The following is an 18,896-nucleotide window of genomic DNA, read 5'->3' as shown; positions in this document are numbered from 1 at the left end:
TAACTGTACACTCAGCCAATCATTATTAATAAATATATACATGTCCTGGTCAAGTCCAGGAGGTGAAACAACTGTCTAACAAGTGAGTCATAGTGGTTGACGTGTGTTGTCATTAGAACACATATGGAGACCTCAACTGTAGATTCTAACTAGAAATAAAACCATGTTAATTAAGAGCCTGCAATTATTCCTTCTGAAGATATAGAGAGAGGGGGAGATCCTTCACATACAGTATGACCACAGACCATAAACAAAACAAAAGTATTACTGTACATAGTATTTCTTATATATTTTAAATTAATCTGCATCATTTTACATTTATACTTTTAACCAAGTTTTGCATTTGTTCTTCTTTATTATTATTATTATTTTTATTTTTTAATGTCTTGGGTTCGAGGGGGCGAAGCGCGAGAGAGGTCAGTCTGTCTCCTGTCACAGTCAGCAGGGTGTTCCTCTCCTGTCCTAAGTCCCCTCTCTCCATGTCCTTCTGTCTGGATCACCTGCTCATCCATCAGACCTTGGCTTCCAGCATCTCCAGGAAGAGTTTGTGCATGGGCACCTTGCCCTGCACCTTGATGCTGTAAAAGTGCTGCACGGCCTTGGTGGCGGTCTGACGTAGCAGGGGCAGGGTCATGAGCAGCTTGCCTGCCCGCCGGGGGTCCTCCTGATGCTGGCTGCTCTCATAGTCCTGCAGGGCCTCATGGAGCGCATCCTGGAGCTTCTGCACTGCCTCCACGTCCTCTATATGCATGGAGTCTGGAGAGGAGAGGGAAAGAAACGGTCAGTGAGAGGGGGCTCTTCAACATGAGTCATGTTAACATCTTCAGAGATACAATGACAACACAAACCATTGCTTGATTTAATGAAATGTAAAATAGTTCTGTAAATAGTAACACATCAAAACTTTGCAGAATACAGTGCACATTTCCAATGCAATGAGAGCTGAACGAGGCTGATGAACACAGCAGGAATTCCAAAAAGGCAGTTATCTCAATTGTATTTTTGCTAAAGTAAAACATGGCTGGGTGTGTACTAGTGATCTAACAGCGTAGTCAGCTATTAGACACGTTATCAGCATAATTCACACTGCGACAAGATAAACAATAGAACGTAAAGAAAAACACAAAGCTTAATGTATTTTTTTTGCCATGTGGCCTTGGTTTGATTTCCGTATGGCCTTTGACCAATGAGACTGAAAATCCATATAATGCAGCAGTCTCCTGCAGCACACAATGGAATGAATAGCAGCCAACCCCCAGTGAATGAATACATATTAAACACCTCACTGTTCCAAAAGACAGCTCTGGAATAGATTGTTTTCTTATAAACACTCCATCAGGGAATTGGACGGTGTAAACTAGCTTCAATAAAGAAATAATACTTCCTTCACATTTTCATTCATTTCCTCGCTCTTCTCTCAGAGACAGACACACGTGGAACAACAAATGAGTGGAATGAAAGTAAACACTATTGTACATTTGATTAAATAATCACTGGAATGTTAGTGCTTTAGCTTGCTGGAAACCATATTTTGACTGATGATTGATCAAACAAAACAAATTATATAAACTCCAATTGAACTAGTGTAACTACATGTATGTACTGTAGGCCTACTGTAACAGTGTAACTACATGTATGTACTGTAGGCCTACTGTAACAGTGTAACTACATGTATGTACTGTAGGCATACTGTAACAGTGTAACTACATGTATGTACTGTAGGCATACTGTAACAGTGTAACTACATGTATGTAGTGTGGTCCCGTGTGGCTCAGTTGGTAGAGCATGGCGCTTGCAACGCCAGGGTTGTGGGTTCATTCCCCACGGGGGGACCAGGATGAATATGTATGAACTTTCCAATTTGTAAGTCGCTCTGGATAAGAGCGTCTGCTAAATGACTTAAATGTAAATGTAAATGTATGTACTGTAGGCCTACTGTAACAGTGTAACTACATGTATGTACTGTAGGCCTACTGTAACAGTGTAACTACACATATGTACTGTAGGCCTACTGTAACAGTGTAACTACATGTATGTACTGTAGGCCTACTGTAACAGTGTAACTACACATATGTACTGTAGGCCTACTGTAACAGTGTAACTACATCAACAACAACCAAGTGTACAGTATCATACTGACTCTGTAGCCCATATCCTCCCTGACCTTTCAGTATCAGAGGAGGCTTCTCTCTCTGACTCATTGCAGTCTCTCCCTGTCTGATGTGCAGTGGTGTATTGCATTGTTCACGGATACTCTTACGGTACGTACAGAATGCTGTAACAATCCCTTTTCATATTCTCTCTCTCTCTCTCTCTCTCTCTCTCTCTCTCTCTCTCTCTCAATGATGCACTGGGCTTGTGGTTCTCTCAGTGGTTAACCAGTGTCTGGCACTTATGAGACGGTGTGTCATTGCTTGACTCATATCACCTTGGCAGTGCATATTTCACCACACGGGACAATAAAAGGCTAAACAGATTTCAGACTTCGTCCCAAATTCATTGACTGGAACAACTATATTCCCAAGACCTTGAGACATTTCTCACCCTGACGCTTTCCAATCCACAGCGGTAAAATGAAGTAGGTCGTTTTGGAAAGTGAATGAGCAGTTGAGCAGGGGGGGTGGGGGGATATGAGCAGATGAGGGGGGGGGGGGGGAGAATAGAAGAACAAAAGGGAAATTCACCAGGAAGTCAGAGAGCTGACAGTATTGTATCTCCTCTTTGCTTCATACAGGATTAGTCAATGATAAACAGCATATTAGGTAATATAGACAAGTCAATGCCCAGACAAATTATTAGCAATTAAATGCATTTTAATTACTGTGATAAAATCATATAACCAATAAATGTATCAAAGACATAAGTGAGTATATGTGTGTGTGTACATGTGTGCTTCAGCACATGCGTGACATTTTTGCCATTAAACTCGTATAATGCCAAGAATGAGTGAGCACAGTCGACAAAGGTCTCATGGGGAAGTGCAGACAAGATGGAATGAAAGAAAGAAAGAGCTAGAGACCAGATGAGAAAGAAAAGAGAGCAATAGATAGAGAGAGACAGAGAGGGAGAAGGAGATGGAGATATGGAGAGAGAGAGACAGAGAGGGAGAAGGAGATGGAGATATGGAGAGAGAGACCGAGAGGGAGAAGGAGATGGAGATATGGAGAGAGAGACAGAGAGGGAGAAGGAGATGGAGATATGGAGAGAGAGACAGAGAGAGCGAGATGGAGATACAGAGAGAGAGAGCGAGATGGAGATATGGAGAGAGAGAGAGCGAGGGAGAGGGAGAGCATGCAGCATGTAGGCTATGGAGGAGGGGATTGGCTTAAAAAAACTACTTTGAAGAAACAATTTCCTTGCAATCCATCAGAGAGCCCAAGTCGATCCGATTGATAAACTGCTAATTACAAAATCAATCGCTATGAATTTTCACAGCTGTCAGACAGAGGGGCTCCCGAGAGAGTGATCTCACAGAGACCTTGTTCAAACGTTTCGGACGCCTCCTCCCTACCCCGACACCCAGCCTCCCTCCCTCATCCGCACCCACCCCCCAACAAAGCTCTGTTGTCTGAAAGCAAAGCAAAGCAAAGCCCACTGTCAGCGTTTTCATTTTTCAGCCAGACAAAAAAAGAGAAAGCGCGCCCGTGGCCCAGCCAGGCATTGATCAGAGAGGGACAGGCCCTGCCTACTCAAAAGCAGCCTGTCGATACGAGTGTACCGTCTTCGCATTGGAACAAACAAGCCCCATCACTCCCTGATACTCATTCCATTCGACTTAACACATTGTATTGACAGGCCCTGTGCTCCTAATGAAATGCTAAATTTATCTCCCATGGTTGGCGTGCCCTGCAGCTACTGTTATGGAGACTTAACCAACATAAATGATGAACAATTGTTATTATGAATAAGATAATAAGATAATATTCCAATATAAAATTAGAAACAGTTTTCTGCATTTGTGCAATAAAAATGAAAAAAAAAATGGTTTTATATTTAAAAGAAGGAACACCTAAATATTTTTGGGTGTGGTGGCAAATTAATGAGTGTTTAAAAATATTCCAAACAAATTTTATATTTTTGTGTCACTGGCACTATAGTAATCATGTGTTCATTTGAAATTAACTCTGGCTCGAGATTTGATACAGTATATGACAGTTTTTGAGATTAATGAAATGTGTCCTAAAATGTATAAATACTAGCTTTATTCATAAAATTACAACAAAAAGTTAAAAAGTCAAAAAATTATTATTATGGATATATTGCTTGTGATTGCCCATTTTACAATATCATATTGTCCATAAAATACTGAAAAATCAGACTCTGATCTTCAAAACATACATTTTCAGCAAAAATACAATATTACCTTAAATAATACTTTTTATTGTTTTTTAGATTGATTGTTCTCATCATATTGCATAAATTAAAAAACCTTGTAAAGAATAAATAATATTCACATATTATCCCTGACTGCCGTCTTATTTATGCAATATACGGAGTCGGTGTATATTGTCCTACCTGAGTTGGCGAGAGCGATGGCCTTGAGGGTGACAAACTCCTCCTTCTCCACCTTCAGCTTCTTGTACTTGCGTACGAGCTGCAGGATGGACACGTAGAGGTCGAGCAGGCCCGTGAGCCGCGAGTGTTCTTCGTCCATGATGTAGTCCTCTGCATACACCAGCTCGTCCTCGTAGGGCAGCGAGCGGAACACAATGCTCAGGATTAGGATCTCCATCCAGGCGCTCTGCAGTAGACTCATCTGGTCTCCCAGCGACAGCGTGGAGAAGCCTGGGGAGACAGAGGAAAACAATATGAGAATCTCTCACCTGCAGTTATCTGCACTAAAATGCAGACACTTAAAATATATTTGTTTGTTTGTGTGTGTGTGAGTATGGGTGTTTCCAGCTCATGCTCTTCCCTCAAGATGAAATAGAAAACAGTGAAAATAATCTAATAGGCTCTTTATATTCTCACTTCGTCGATGATCAATGCATCGGTAAACTATTAAATGGGGTGAACTAGTTAAGGGTGAACAATTAAATGAACATTAGCACCCTGATTGTTTTAATGAAAACACTATGAAGCCAAACATGTACTGTCCACCTTCAAGGTCTTTCTCATGGACAGATCTGATCAGTAACCCAAACATGAGTTCAAAGTCTCACCCCGACTGACTAGAGTACATGCCACGGTATGTTAGCAGCAGAGGTGTTTCATTTTAAATGCACTCTGGAAGGTCCTCTCTGAAACGGTTGTCACAGCACTCCAGTGGGCTTTACTGTAAGTGAAGACAGTAAATCGGTGCAAAGGTCTTTGAGACACAAAGCCGTCTGGTCAGCCCTTGTTTCCTGTCACACTGCTATTGGTGGGATTAGCACTGAGACAGATCCTCATTGGAGGGGTCGAGGACGTGACACACACTCAGTACCACGCTGGGTGAGTTGATAAAAACACATACACAACACACTCATGCATGCTAGTATGCACGCATGCATACACACTCACACTAACAGACAGACACGAGTGTGCGCACACACTCACACAGTGAGGGGTCACGTGGGTCAACACAGCCCTAAAGGCATGCTTAAATCCTGTCCCCGTTCCTGACAAACAGCAACTGGATGAGCTGAAATTGTCTGGGCCATATAAAACTATTGTCATTTCAAACACACAGGCTGCTACCGCTACCTGTACATATGGATAGAATTAAACCTTTTTAAAAACAACCATCCCCACAAATCCTCTGAAGATGAGGTGAGAGAATTCAGACAAATGAAAAGGAGGAAAGGGAATCTGGTTAGAAGGAACAGATAGCCATATCATCCCCCTTTCCCCATACTACCCTTTCCCCCTACTACCCTTTCCCCCTACCAACCTTTCCCCCTACCAACCTTTCCCCCTACCAACCTTTCCTCCTACCAACCTTTCCCCCTACCAACCTTTCCCCCTACCAACCTTTCCCCCTACCAACCTTTCCTCCTACCAACCTTTCCCCCTACCAACCTTTCCCCCTACTACCCTTTCCCCCTACCAACCTTTCCCCCTACCAACCTTTCCCCCTACCAACCTTTCCCCCTATCAACCTTTCCCCCTACCAACCTTTCCCCCTACCAACCTTTCCCCCTACCAACCTTTCCCCCTACCAACCTTTCCTCCTACCAACCTTTCCCCCTACCAACCTTTCCCCCTACCAACCTTTCCCCCTACCAACCTTTCCTCCTACCAACCTTTCCCCCTACCAACCTTTCCCTCTACTACTTGGAGCATCCCTCTCCTTACCTCCTGTCCTGGTCTAGCGTTCCCACGGGCGCCCCCATTCTGACAGCATATTAGCCCGTCGCCTGATTAAAATGATTGCTTTTACAAGTTTGCTGTTGCAATACTATCTGCTCCCAGGTTATTAAGAGGCGATAGATTACAGTATTGACACACACACAGAGAGAGAGATACACTGAAGGGGGTAGAAACAGAAAGAAAAAGGTAGAGAGGGAAAGAGAGAGAAAAGGGGGTAGCGGAGAGTTTCATTTCCCTTATCGTAGTGATGACCACAGGAGGGAAGAGCTGGAGGATACATTCATTAACAGATTGCGATCGGAATGTGAGGGCCTTCACAATGTGAAGGGGAATCAATATTCAGTCGAATGGAGGATCAAACAGAGACAGAGACAGGTGCAGGGCCCAGGACAGGCAGGCCCACCCGGGTGGCCAGGGGCTCTGTGAACCACAGACAGGACCAGCACAATACAGACACGAACCAAAACTGCTAGGAGCACAAACTAATATAATTGTAGGAGGAAGCCTAAGTGCAGGTGCCTGTGCTACTACACACCAAAATGCATTTTAAATCCTTTTTAAAGCTCTGGCGAAGGCCTTCAGGCCGATACGTAAAGCTTAATAAAGAGCAGTGATACTAGCAAGAGCAGTGTGCTGGTTTCTTATTTTTTTCTCATCTTATTCAATTGTTACCATTCACCTGCAACAAAGATAGCTCAGATGAGCGAGTGCCTTTTGAATTTGAAATCCTTTGCTGTGAAATGTCCCTGTCAGCACTGGAAAAGCCGTACCTTGCCATTAGCGAGATAATCTGGACTGGCCGCAAGGAAATTGTCATGCAAGTGTAGACAAGGTTCAGCCTGATTTCTGCGTCAGGTTGGCATGCAATCACAGCCTAGGCTTTGTGCACCCTTTTAATGCCAAGGAGCACTCAACCGGAACACCTTGCCCTCAATGTGACAGCACATAGAGAGCACTTGTTCTAGATTTGTACAAGAGAATGCAAAATCCCTCTGTTATACCAGACACCTCTCAGCAATATGCACACACTGAACACAGCAGCCTGCAATTACGTTTGACGCTAAAAGTCCTTGAATTGAATCCGGTGTTGTGAGATGGAGAGGTGGTGTTTTCCCCTGCTCTGTCTCTCTTCAGGGCCTAAATTATGGCTCCAAATGGGATCTTGTGTCGTTGACTTGCCGTTTTCCACTCAATTTAATCGAGTAATGAAGTGACTTCCAGACTCCATAGGTCACACAGCTCTCTGGCCGCCATGCTGTGAAGGCAGCCCGGTTAAGTGCCGTCGGAGTGGGTGATTTCCTCTAATGAAATATCAATATTTACATCTTCATTTCCACACCACTGCCTTGGTGGGGTTTGAGCAAACACGGCACAATATTGACCAAAACTTAGAGACCTGTCTGTGTGGTTGAAGGCCATTTTCCACAAGGCTACCCTGGGTGAGTAGGCTAAACTAGCAGAGGGCAATAAAAACATTTCTGATTTTTTTCTTTTTCTTTTTGAATAAGCATGCTTTCATATACGGAATTGTGATGTTAGGGGAGGATTGTTTTAAAGGCATCTACATTATGAATTTAAAAATGACATTACATGACAGTATATTTATTTTATCCAGTAAACACAATGGAACTTGAACATACAGTAGATTACAGTGAATCATCTCTACTTTATCACCGTTTAACCACAATGTACCTCCTCATTACATGTGGACAAGCAGTCCTCAGGAGAAATGTCATGTTGACATAGCATACTACTGTGGTCCATACTACCACACAATCACAGTCATGCGGGGGGGGGACGGGGGGGGGGGGGGACAACTCTCTCAGTCCCTGCGATTTCAGAGGGTGACAGGCAGACATGTGGTGGCTGTGGACAGGGAACATGCTCTCTTCCTCGCCTCTTAACCAGACACTGAAGACCATGACTGGGTTCAACAGTAGACTAATTCACTTCATGCCTCAACTGGTTCTCACAATGATCCCTGTCCCTGGCTAGGCGCAGTATAAAATCACACTCGTTTTGTTTGTGTTTCCAAAAAACATAGCCACTTGAAATGGGTTCGAAAACATTGACACGCACGTCTCTCTAGTCTCTCTGGTCTCTCTGGTTGATAAAGGCAAATCTTGAATAGCATTTCACTGCAATATTTTGTATAAATCACATATGAAAGTTATAACACAGGAATAAATGTTTTCTTTGACAGATGATTTCCCTCAGCTTTTCCTGCTCTGCTCCCTGACTTAGGTATCCTGGATTTAAATACAACAATATCCCTGTCCAAACAGCCCTGTTACAGTCTCTTACCTCTGTCCTCTAAGGTGAGAATCCTATAGATGTACACATGTAGAAATATATTTAAGTTCATCTTCGGATTCTTAGCTTGTTATTCTGGATACAACTGTGAAAAGCCAATTGGGGAGAGCCAAAATCCCCATCCTCCTTATCTCCGACAGACCCCTTCACTGAGGGAGGGGGGTGAGATGGTGGCAGAACAGGCAGGCCACACCAGCGCCGGCTGCCTCTGGGTCCACCCCTCGTCAGATTAATCAGGGTGCCATTTCATCTGCCAGAGCAGAGGACGGCCCAAAATGAAATGCTGGAGATTTCTGTTGAGCGGGAGTTCATATTCTATTAATTTATTATTGTTTCCCTCTCCCCGAGGGCCATTAGCACGGGTCATAAAAAGAGAAGTAATTACGAGGCATGGTGGCCCCCTCCAGCTGCAGCCCCCTCGTATTTCATCCTCAATCAGACTACTGAACTGACAGAGAGAGCGAGAGAGAGGGATGGAGAGAGAGATGAAGCGAGGGAGGGAGACGGAAAGAGAGCGTGAAAGGGGTGGAGGGAATGAAAGAGAGAGATAGGGAGAAGATAAAGAGGAAGTGAGAGATAAGGAGAAGAGAGAGGAAGAGAAACACACAGAAAGATATACAGAGATACAGAGAGACAGAGAGAAAGCGATAGGGGGAAAAGAGAGAGTCATTCTCGCTAGACAGGGGCTGCTACATTTACATTTACATTTAAGTCATTTAGCAGACGCTCTTATCCAGAGCGACTTACAAATTGGAAAGTTCATACATATTCATCCTGGTCCCCCCGTGGGGAATGAACCCACAACCCTGGCGTTGCAAGCGCCATGCTCTACCAACTGAGCCACACGGGACCAGGCTACACTATATACAGTTGAAGTTGGAGGTTTACATACACCTTAGACAAATACATTTAAACTCAGTTTTTCACAATTCCTGATATTTAATCCTAGTAAAAAATCCCTGTTTTAGGTCAGTTAGGATCACCACTTTATTTTAAGAATGTGAAATGTCAGAATAATAGTAGAGAGAATGATTTATTTGAGCTTTTATTTCTTTCATCACATTCCCAGTGGGTCAGAAGTTTACATACACTCAATTAGTATTTGGTAGCATTGCCTTTAAATTGTTTAACTTGGGTCAAACATTTTGGGTAGCCTTCCACAGGCTTCCCACAATAAGTTGGGTGAATTTTGGCCCATTCCTCCTGACAGAGCTGGTGTAACTGAGTCAGGTTTGTCGGCCTCCTTGCCTCCACGCTTTTTCAGTTCTGCCCACAAAAAAAAATTCTATGGGATTGAGGTCAGGGCTTTGTGATGGCCACTCCAATAGCTTGACTTTGTTGTCCTTAAGCCATTTTGCCACAACATGGAAGTATGCTTGGGGTCATTGTCCATTTGGAAGACCCATTTGCGACCAAGCTTTAACCTCCTGACCGATAGCTTGAGAGGTTGCTTTAATATATCCACATATTTTCCATCCTCATGATGCCATCTATTTTGTGAAGTGCACTAGTCCCTCCTGCAGCAAAGCACCCCCACAACATGATGCTGTCACCCCCGTGCTTCACGGTTGGGATGGTGTTCTTCGGCTTGCAAGCCTCCCCCTTTTTCCTCCAAACATAAGAGAAACATCATTATGTTTCATTATGGCCAAACAGTTCCATTTTTGTTTCATCAGACCAGAGGACATTTCTCCAAAAAGTACGATCTTTGTCCCCATGTGCAGCTGCAAACCGTAGTCTGGCTTTTTATGCCGGTTTTGGAGCAGTGGCTTCTTCCTTGCTGAGTGGCCTTTCAGGTTATGTCGATATATGACTCGTTTTCCTCTGGATATAGATACCTTTGTACTTGTTTCCTCCGGCATCTTCACAGGGTCCTTTGCTGGTGTTCTGGGATTGATTTGCACTTTTCGCACCAAAGTACGTTCATCTCTAGGAGACGGAACGCGTCTTCTTCCTGAGTGGTATGACGGCTGCGTGGTCCCATGGTGTTTATACTTGTATACTATTGTTTGTACAGATGAACGTGGTACCTTCAGGCGTTTGGAAATTGCTCCCAGGGATGAAGCAGACTTGTGGAGGTCTACAATGTTTTTCTGAGATCTTGGCTGATTTCTTTTGATTTTCCCATGATGTCAAGCAAAGAGGCACTTAGTTTGAAGGTAGGCCCTGAAATACATCCACAAGTACACCTCCAATTGACTCATATGATGTCAATTAGCCAAACAGAAGCTTCTAAAGCCATGACATCATTTTCTGGAATTTTCCAAGCTGTTTAAAGGCACAGTCAACTTAGTGTATGTAAACTTCTGACCCACTGGAATTGAGATACAGTGAATTATAAGTGAAATAATCTGTCTGTAAACAATTGTTGGAAAAATTACTTAGATGTCCTAACTAACTTGCTAAAACTATAGTTTGTTAACAAGAAATTTGTGGAGTGGTTGAAAAACGAGTTTTAATGACTCCAACCTAAGTGTATGTAAACTTCTGACTTCAACTGTATATACAAAAGTATGTGGACACCCCTTCAAATTAGTGGATTTGGCTATTTCTGCCCCACCCGTTGCTGACAGGTGTATAAAATCGAGCACACAGCCATGCAATATCCATAAATAAACATTGGCAGTAGAATGGCCTTACTGAAGAGCTCAGTGACTTTCAACGTGGCACCGTCAAAGGAGCAACAACGGCTCAACCGCGAGTGCTGAAGCGCTTAGGCCTTAAAAAACGTCTGTCCTCAGTTGCACCACTCCCTACCGAGTTCCAAACTGCCTCTGGAAGCATCGTCAGCACAATAACTGTTTGTCGGGAGCTTCATGAAATGGGTTTCCATGGCTGAGCAGCCGCACACAAGCCTAAGATCACCATGCGCAATGCCAAAAGTCGGCTGGAGTGGTGTAAAGCTTGCCACCATTGGTCTCTGGAGCCGTGTAAACGTGTTCTTTGCGGTGATGAATCACGATTCACCATCTGGTAGTCCGACAGACGAATCTGGGTTTGGCAGATGTCAGGAGAATGCTACCTGCCCCAATGCATAGTGCCAACTGTAAAATTTGGTGGAGGAGGAATTATGGTCTGGGGCTGTTTTTCATGGTTTGGGCTAGGCCCCTTAGTTCCAGTGAAGGGAAATCTTAACTCTACAGCATACAATGACATTCTAGACGATTCTTTGCTTCCAACTTTGTGGCAACAGTTTGGGGAAGGTTATTTTCTGTTTCAACATGCCAATGCTCCCGTGCACAAAGCGAGGTCCATACAGAAATGGTTTGTCGAGATTGGTGTGGAAGAACTTGACTGGCCTGCACAGAGCCCTGACCTCAACCCCATCGATCACCTTTGGGATGAATCGGAACGCCGACTGCAAGCCAGGCGCTCCCAACATCAGTGCCCGACGTCACTAATGCGCTTGTGGCTGAATGGAAGCAAGTCCCCGCAGTAATGTTCCAACGTCTAGTGGAAAGTCTTCCCAGAAGAGTGGAGGCTGTTATAGCAGCAAAGGGGAACCAACTCCACATTAATGCCCATGATTTTGGAATGAGATGCTCGACGAGCAGGTGTCCACATTCTTTTGATCATGTAGTGTACAGTATATCATGGCTGGCTATCAGAAGGACAAGCGAGCCCTGAAGACTTTTGCCCAATGGCATTCTCACCTCAGCCAGTCAAGTGCCCGCCATCTAGTTTGAGCAATACTGCCCTTAAAAGAGCCCCAGAGGTTCAGCTCATCGTATTCAGCTCTGTACTAAACTGGCTGCTCATCTACCTATATCAAAGCTTTTATTCCAAAAAAAGTATCTTTTAAAACATCCCCAAATCTACTACTTTTATTTCAGAGACAGATACATTCTTATTTTTTTAAACCACACTTAGAGTTTATTGCAAGAAGCTGTAATGTTTATAATATGTGCACCTGATCAGTTATACAGTACTGTCTTAAGGTTGATTAAATACATCTGTTTGATACAAACAGACTGGAGCAGATGCAAAGCTGTCTGGTCATTTTGGTTGGAATGTGCATGTGCAAGCTTGTGTGTGTGTGTGTGCCAGTGTGTGTGCCCGTGTGTTTTGTGCGTGGCCATGTGTGTTTGTGCGTGTTTGTGAGTGTGTGTGCGTAAGCTGCAGCTGCCGGCCATGATTCTTTCTGAATTTACATGAACGCGTCAGGAGGACCCAATCAATAGCTTCTTGGTAATAAATTGCTGTGCTTGACATAAATAATTTGACCTGAACCTCGGCCACACGTACAGCACAGCTCAAGTCAGGCCGCCGCAAGCCTTCACTTGTAACATATTACATAACACATTACCCAAACTACCCTGTCATATACGCTTTTACAGATACAATTCAGTACACCTTCAATTTCAGCGGTATATGCATTTCAGTACATCTTGAATTTCAGCAGTGGAAAATCTCTTATTTTAGATTTGTGTGTATTGTTGTGAATCATTTTTAGATACTACTGGAGCGAGGAACACAAGCATTTCGCTACACCTGCAATAACATCTGCTAAATATGTGTATGTGACCAATACAATTTAATTTGATTTGATTTGATAGTCACATATAGCTGGATGATAGATAATTAATACATTTCATCCTGTTTTGTGACTAAATGGTTCAGTAATCCACTTTTCAGGAGTGCCAGCTATCTCTACTTTTAAAATTAACACCAGACCATTGTCCAATTATAAGTAGCTGGGAATGGGTGATTTGACCAGCGGCCTGTGAACGTTATGAGGTTGTATAACGTTAAATACAGTAATCCCCTTGTCTTAATCTGCACCCCCTGACCCCGTGACCTCGGCTCGGGAGTATTTAGCCGTCTCAAGAGTCCCACAGCCCTCATTTGGCGTTATATATCTCTGTTTAGCCCAAAGACCAGGAGGATTCTGACTTTAATCATTCACATAATTACACATCATTTATCTCTGCTGCCAACCAGCAACACGCCTTAATGAGGGAGGGACAGCTAACGCCTAGTTGACAATGTCTAAAGGCACATCATCAGCTCTCTGAAAGACTTCCTCACTGCAAATTAGTAATACTATTTATACCCTGTTGATGTTGAGCCTTTTGTACGTCATCTTACATCAAAATGTAAAATGCATTCAGACAGAGTTGATGCTTGGCTTGCTGGTAACTGCTCATTTAAAATGGTAACAATTTGTAGCATTGTAACAAAACCAAATACTCCCCCTTCTCTGTTCCTGGCAGATGCCCCTTTCCTACCCATCTCCCTCCCTGCTTCTCTCCCGCTGTTTCTCTCCCTGCTTGCTTCCCTGCCTCTCTCCCAGTTTCCCAGTCTCACTGCCTGCCTCCCTGCCTGCCTCTCTCTATCCCTGCCTCTCTCTCTCCCTCCCTGCCTCTCTCTCTCTCTCCCTCCATGCCTCTCTCTCTCTCTCCCTTCCTGCCTGTCTGCCTCTCACCCTCCCTGCCTGCCTCTCTCCCTGCCTGCCGGCCTGCTTGCCTGCCTCTCTCCCTACCTGTGTCTCTCTATGCCTCTCTCTCTTCCTCCCTCCCTCTCCCTCTCTCTTTCCCTCCCTGCCTCTTTCTCTCTCTCCCTCCCTGCCTCTCTCTCTCCCTCCCTGCCTTTTTCTCTCTCTCTCCCTTCTTGCCTCTCGCTCTCTCCATCCCTGCCTTTCTCTCTCTCCCTGCCTCTCTCTCCCCTCCCTGCCTCTCTCTCTCTCCCTCCCTGCCTGCCTCTCTCCCTCCCTGCCTCTCTCCCTACCTATGTCTCTCTATCCCTGCCTCTCCCTCCCTCCCTGCCTCTCTCTCTCTCTCAGTCTCCCACCTGGTCTCCATCCCTGCCTGGCCATCTGATACTCCCCCCATCTCAATCTCCCAGCACCCACTCTGCCTGCCTGTCTGCCTCCCTGGGTTCAGGCCTCAGCATCCACCTGATTGCTCAATCTATCTTTATCTGGTGTGTTGAAGTCTACGTCAGAGGGTAAATTGAATATACTAAGAGCTGTCTGTTGGTGTCTATATTTAATAAAGTACACTGATGAGGTGCTGATGTATTGCCCGGCAGTATTCACACTCTATTACAAGGATATTACACAGCTTGAGTGGGATCAGCCCGACAACACAGTAAGTAGATTTCACAATTTAATGACAAAAAGAAAACAGGAACCCGAAGGGGGCTGTGGGAAGGAGGGGGCTGTAGGGAGCTGACACAGATACGACAACATACAAGAGGCGTGATCTCTCCTACACATCACTGCCTTGTTCCCCGCTAACAACTAAACATAAGCTTCATGACCAATGTAGTCTGTATACTAAGCTAACAGGCTGGAATTAAATAAAAAGTAGATCACTAATAAGACCACTAATAAATAACAACAAGAATCCGGCCAATTCATTAGGTTGTTTGGGTCGAACTGCAACGCTAGACTTTGCTATTTCAAAAACGAGATCAGCCATTCTGGGTTTTACCAAATTGTAGAAAAAATATTATTATACCATGAAATGTCTTACAAAACATACTAGGATATGTAGTGTGTTTCCCCTATTGAAATACACTATCAATCATAGCAGAGCAGGTTTAGGTATGTGGACTAGAAACAAACAGCAGGACGAGGACATCCAGCACTCAGTGAACCCACAGAATCATGCCACAGAATTCCCGTCAGAAAACATTCCGACCCTGGAAGCAGAATGGGAGGTCTGACAGCAGGTGACAAACGTCTGCCTCCTCTAACAATGAGACCCTCTTATAAAAGCGGCATGCATGGCAGATTCCACATTGTGGCACATGACATTCACACTGTGCCTGGGTTAAGTGCTGAGGGGGTAGTTTTGGAGGGGTTGGGGGTTCAGCAGCACACCCGCCCTCTGTGACCATCACCACTCTAATGAAGGGGAACACACGGGTCATAGCCATGTGGAGACTGGCAGTATACTGAGTTCGATCCTAAACCGCGTGGACAGTGAAATGCAGCTGGGGGGCAGTGGGCAGCTATGTGTGTCAAAGTTTGTTAGCACCTTAGGAGCAAAAAGCATTCTGTCATCGTCCCCCTAACACTGACCTTAATGACCGGGCCCCAGCCCCAGTCCCAGTTAGCCCACGGCCATATTAGTCTCCTCCCTCTGCTGCTGGCTCTATCTGGAGCAGACAGAGATGCTGGCATTCAAAGCTTCATAATGATTACTAATTAATCAAAAGTAAAGGCTGTCATTAGAGAACATTATCCTCAGATATGATAATAGCAAACTGTGCCAGGGAACAGCAACACCAACTTATTTCCTGATATGTAAACTCAATGTACTGACTGTACAGTCTGATTACAGTGTGTGGACTATTGACTAACAATTATTAAGTCTATCTAGGTATTGTGTTAGTTAGTCCTGTGGTTAAGGGTAGGACGGCTCATAATAATGGCTGGAATGGAGTGAATGGAATGGTATTGTCACACCCTGATCTGTTTCACCTGTCTTTGTGCTTGTCTCCACCCCTCTCCAGGTGTCACCCATCTTCTCCAGTATCCCCTGTGTATTTATACCTGTGTTCTCTGTTTGTCTGTTGCCAGTTCGTTTTGTTCGTGAAACCTACCAGCGTTTGTTCCCCTGCTCCTGCCTGTATCTTGCTCCTGTTTTCTAGTCCTTCCCGGTTTTGTCCGTTCTGCCTTCCCTGACCCTGAGACTGCCTACCGTTCTGTACTTTACCACACCTTACTGGATTATTGACCCCTGCCTGCCCTGACCCTGAGACTGCCTGCCATTCTGGACCCCTTGCACCCACTCTGGATTACTGACCCCTGCCTGCCCTGACCCTGAGACTGCCTGCCGTTCTGTACCTTACTGGATTATTGACCCCTGCCTGCCCTGACCCTGAGACTGCCTGCCGTTCTGGACCCCTTGCACCCACTCTGGATTACTGACCCCTGCCTGCCCTGACCCTGAGACTGCCTGCCATTCTGTACCTTACTGGATTATTGACCCCTGCCTGCCCTGACCCTGAGACTGCCTGCCGTTCTGGACCCCTTGCACCCACTCTGGATTACTGACCCCTGTCTGCCCTGACCCTGAGACTGCCTGCCGTTCTGGACCCCTTGCACCCTCTCTGGATTACTGACCTCCGCCTGCCCTGACCCTGAGACTGCCTGCCGTTCTGTACCTTACTGGATTACTGACCCCTGCCTGCCCTGACCCTGAGACTGCCTGCCGTTCTGTACCTTACTGGATTACTGACCCCTGTCTGCCCTGACCCTGAGACTGCCTGCCGTTCTGGACCCCTTGCACCCACTCTGGATTACTGACCCCTGTCTGCCCTGACCCTGAGACTGCCTGCCGTTCTGGACCCCTTGCACCCTCTCTGGATTACTGACCCCTGTCTGCCCTGACCCTGAGACTGCCTGCCGTTCTGGACCCCTTGCACCCTCTCTGGATTACTGACCCCTGCCTGCCCTGACCCTGAGACTGCCTGCCGTTCTGGACCCCTTGCACCCTCTCTGGATTACTGACCCCTGCCTGCCCTGACCCTGAGACTGCCTGCCGTTCTGGACCCCTTGCAACAACTCTGGATTACTGACCCCTGTCTGCCCTGACCCTGAGACTGCCTGCCGTTCTGGACCCCTTGCACCCACTCTGGATTACTGACCCCTGCCTGCCCTGACCCTGAGACTGCCTGCCGTTCTGGACCCCTTGCACCCTCTCTGGATTACTGACCCCTGCCTGCCCTGACCCTGAGACTGCCTGCCGTTCTGGACCCCTTGCACCCTCTCTGGATTACTGACCCCTGCCTGCCCTGACCATGAGACTGCCTGCCGTTCTGGACCCCTTGCACCCACTCTGGATTACTGACCCCTGCCTGCCCTGACCCTGAGACTGCCTGCCGTTCTGGACCCCTTGCACCCTCTCTGGATTACTGACCCCTGCCTGCCCTGACCCTGAGACTGCCTGCCGTTCTGGACCCCTTGCACCCTCTCTGGATTACTGACCCCTGCCTGCCCTGACCCTGAGACTGCCTGCCGTTCTGGACCCCTTGCACCCACTCTGGATTACTGACCCCTGTCTGCCCTGACCCTGAGACTGCCTGCCGTTCTGGACCCCTTGCACCCTCTCTGGATTACTGACCCCTGCCTGCCCTGACCCTGAGACTGCCTGCCGTTCTGGACCCCTTGCACCCACTCTGGATTACTGACCCCTGTCTGCCCTGACCCTGAGACTGCCTGCCGTTCTGGACCCCTTGCACCCACTCTGGATTACTGACCCCTGCCTGCCCTGACCCTGAGACTGCCTGCCGTTCTGGACCCCTTGCACCCACTCTGGATTACTGACCCCTGTCTGCCCTGACCCTGAGACTGCCTGCCGTTCTGGACCCCTTGCACCCTCTCTGGATTACTGACCCCTGCCTGCCCTGACCCTGAGACTGCCTGCCGTTCTGGACCCCTTGCACCCACTCTGGATTACTGACCCCTGCCTGCCTTTGACCTGTCGTTTGCCTGCCCCTGTTTTAGAAATAAACTTTTGTTTCTTCGACACTGTCTGCATCTGGGTTTTACCTGAAACCTGATAGGTATCAACTATGTGTTTGTGTCTGATACAATTCCGTCCATTTCAGCCAATACTATGAGCCTGTCCTCCCCAATTCCGGTGCCACCAGCCATCTGTGATTGAGATCCTCAGCTACAGTATAACTGTACAATTATACTATAATGTAGGATAGTAATGTAATGTATTTCTAGCCCATAAATTAGAGGAGAGATAACACACTAAATTGATATGGGATCTTGTGAGAGAATGATACCGTTTACGGAAGCTAATAGTACCGCTTTGCTGTTCCTTAATCATCCTCGAATTAGACTTGGTTAGATCTAGATGTCAAATTACAGCACTTTTAAAACACTTTTTCAAATGTTAGCCAAGAAAAGAGGCAATGAAAAATCTATTGGGAGAACTTAAGTGCCAATTTTCTTGACGTATAAATTGTTACCTTTGGAATCTGGTCATTGCCCATCTGTCAATGTCCTAATCAATGTGGCCCACTTCATAATGAACTGTTAATCTTTTTAATTCCATTGCCAAAGGCCAAAAAATCTATCAGAATGCAATCAGCAGTTTTCTCCCTCTCTTTTCCTCACAGAGAGCGTGAATGGGGGGAGAAATATGGTCCTCTGTGCTCTGTGGCTGTGCTAGACTGCCCTGGGGTGCCATTGGTGCATAGAGTATTAGTGCATGGAGTCTGGGTCAGCCAGTGAACCATCTCTGATCAGGTTCAGCCATGTACAACTCAATTATGCAGCCATTTCATGGCTGGTGTAGAGGGAATGACCTAATACAGAGCTCACCACA

General features: G+C 45.8%; 1 protein-coding gene across 3 annotated transcripts in view; it reads right to left on the bottom strand.

Moving 5' to 3' along the window:
* Window positions 1-368: 368 nt before the first annotated feature.
* Window positions 369-18,896, bottom strand: part of LOC139553593 (steroid hormone receptor ERR2) — a 55,169-nt gene continuing 36,641 nt past the window's right edge. For 2 of the 3 annotated variants that reach the window (XM_071366091.1, XM_071366092.1), the window contains 2 exons: window positions 4,516-4,785; window positions 375-756 (listed from right to left, as the gene is read on the bottom strand). In XM_071366091.1, the coding sequence (XP_071222192.1) occupies window positions 512-756; window positions 4,516-4,785 (515 nt within the window). In that variant the 3' untranslated portion in view covers window positions 375-511. Of the gene's footprint in view, window positions 757-4,515; window positions 4,786-18,896 lie in introns of all 3 variants that reach the window. The other variant, XM_071366093.1, reaches the window with a different exon arrangement.

The sequence above is a fragment of the Salvelinus alpinus genome, chromosome 25, assembly GCF_045679555.1.
Source record: "Salvelinus alpinus chromosome 25, SLU_Salpinus.1, whole genome shotgun sequence".
Lineage (NCBI taxonomy): Eukaryota > Metazoa > Chordata > Actinopteri > Salmoniformes > Salmonidae > Salvelinus > Salvelinus alpinus.
This window is presented reverse-complemented; position numbering and strand designations above follow the sequence as displayed.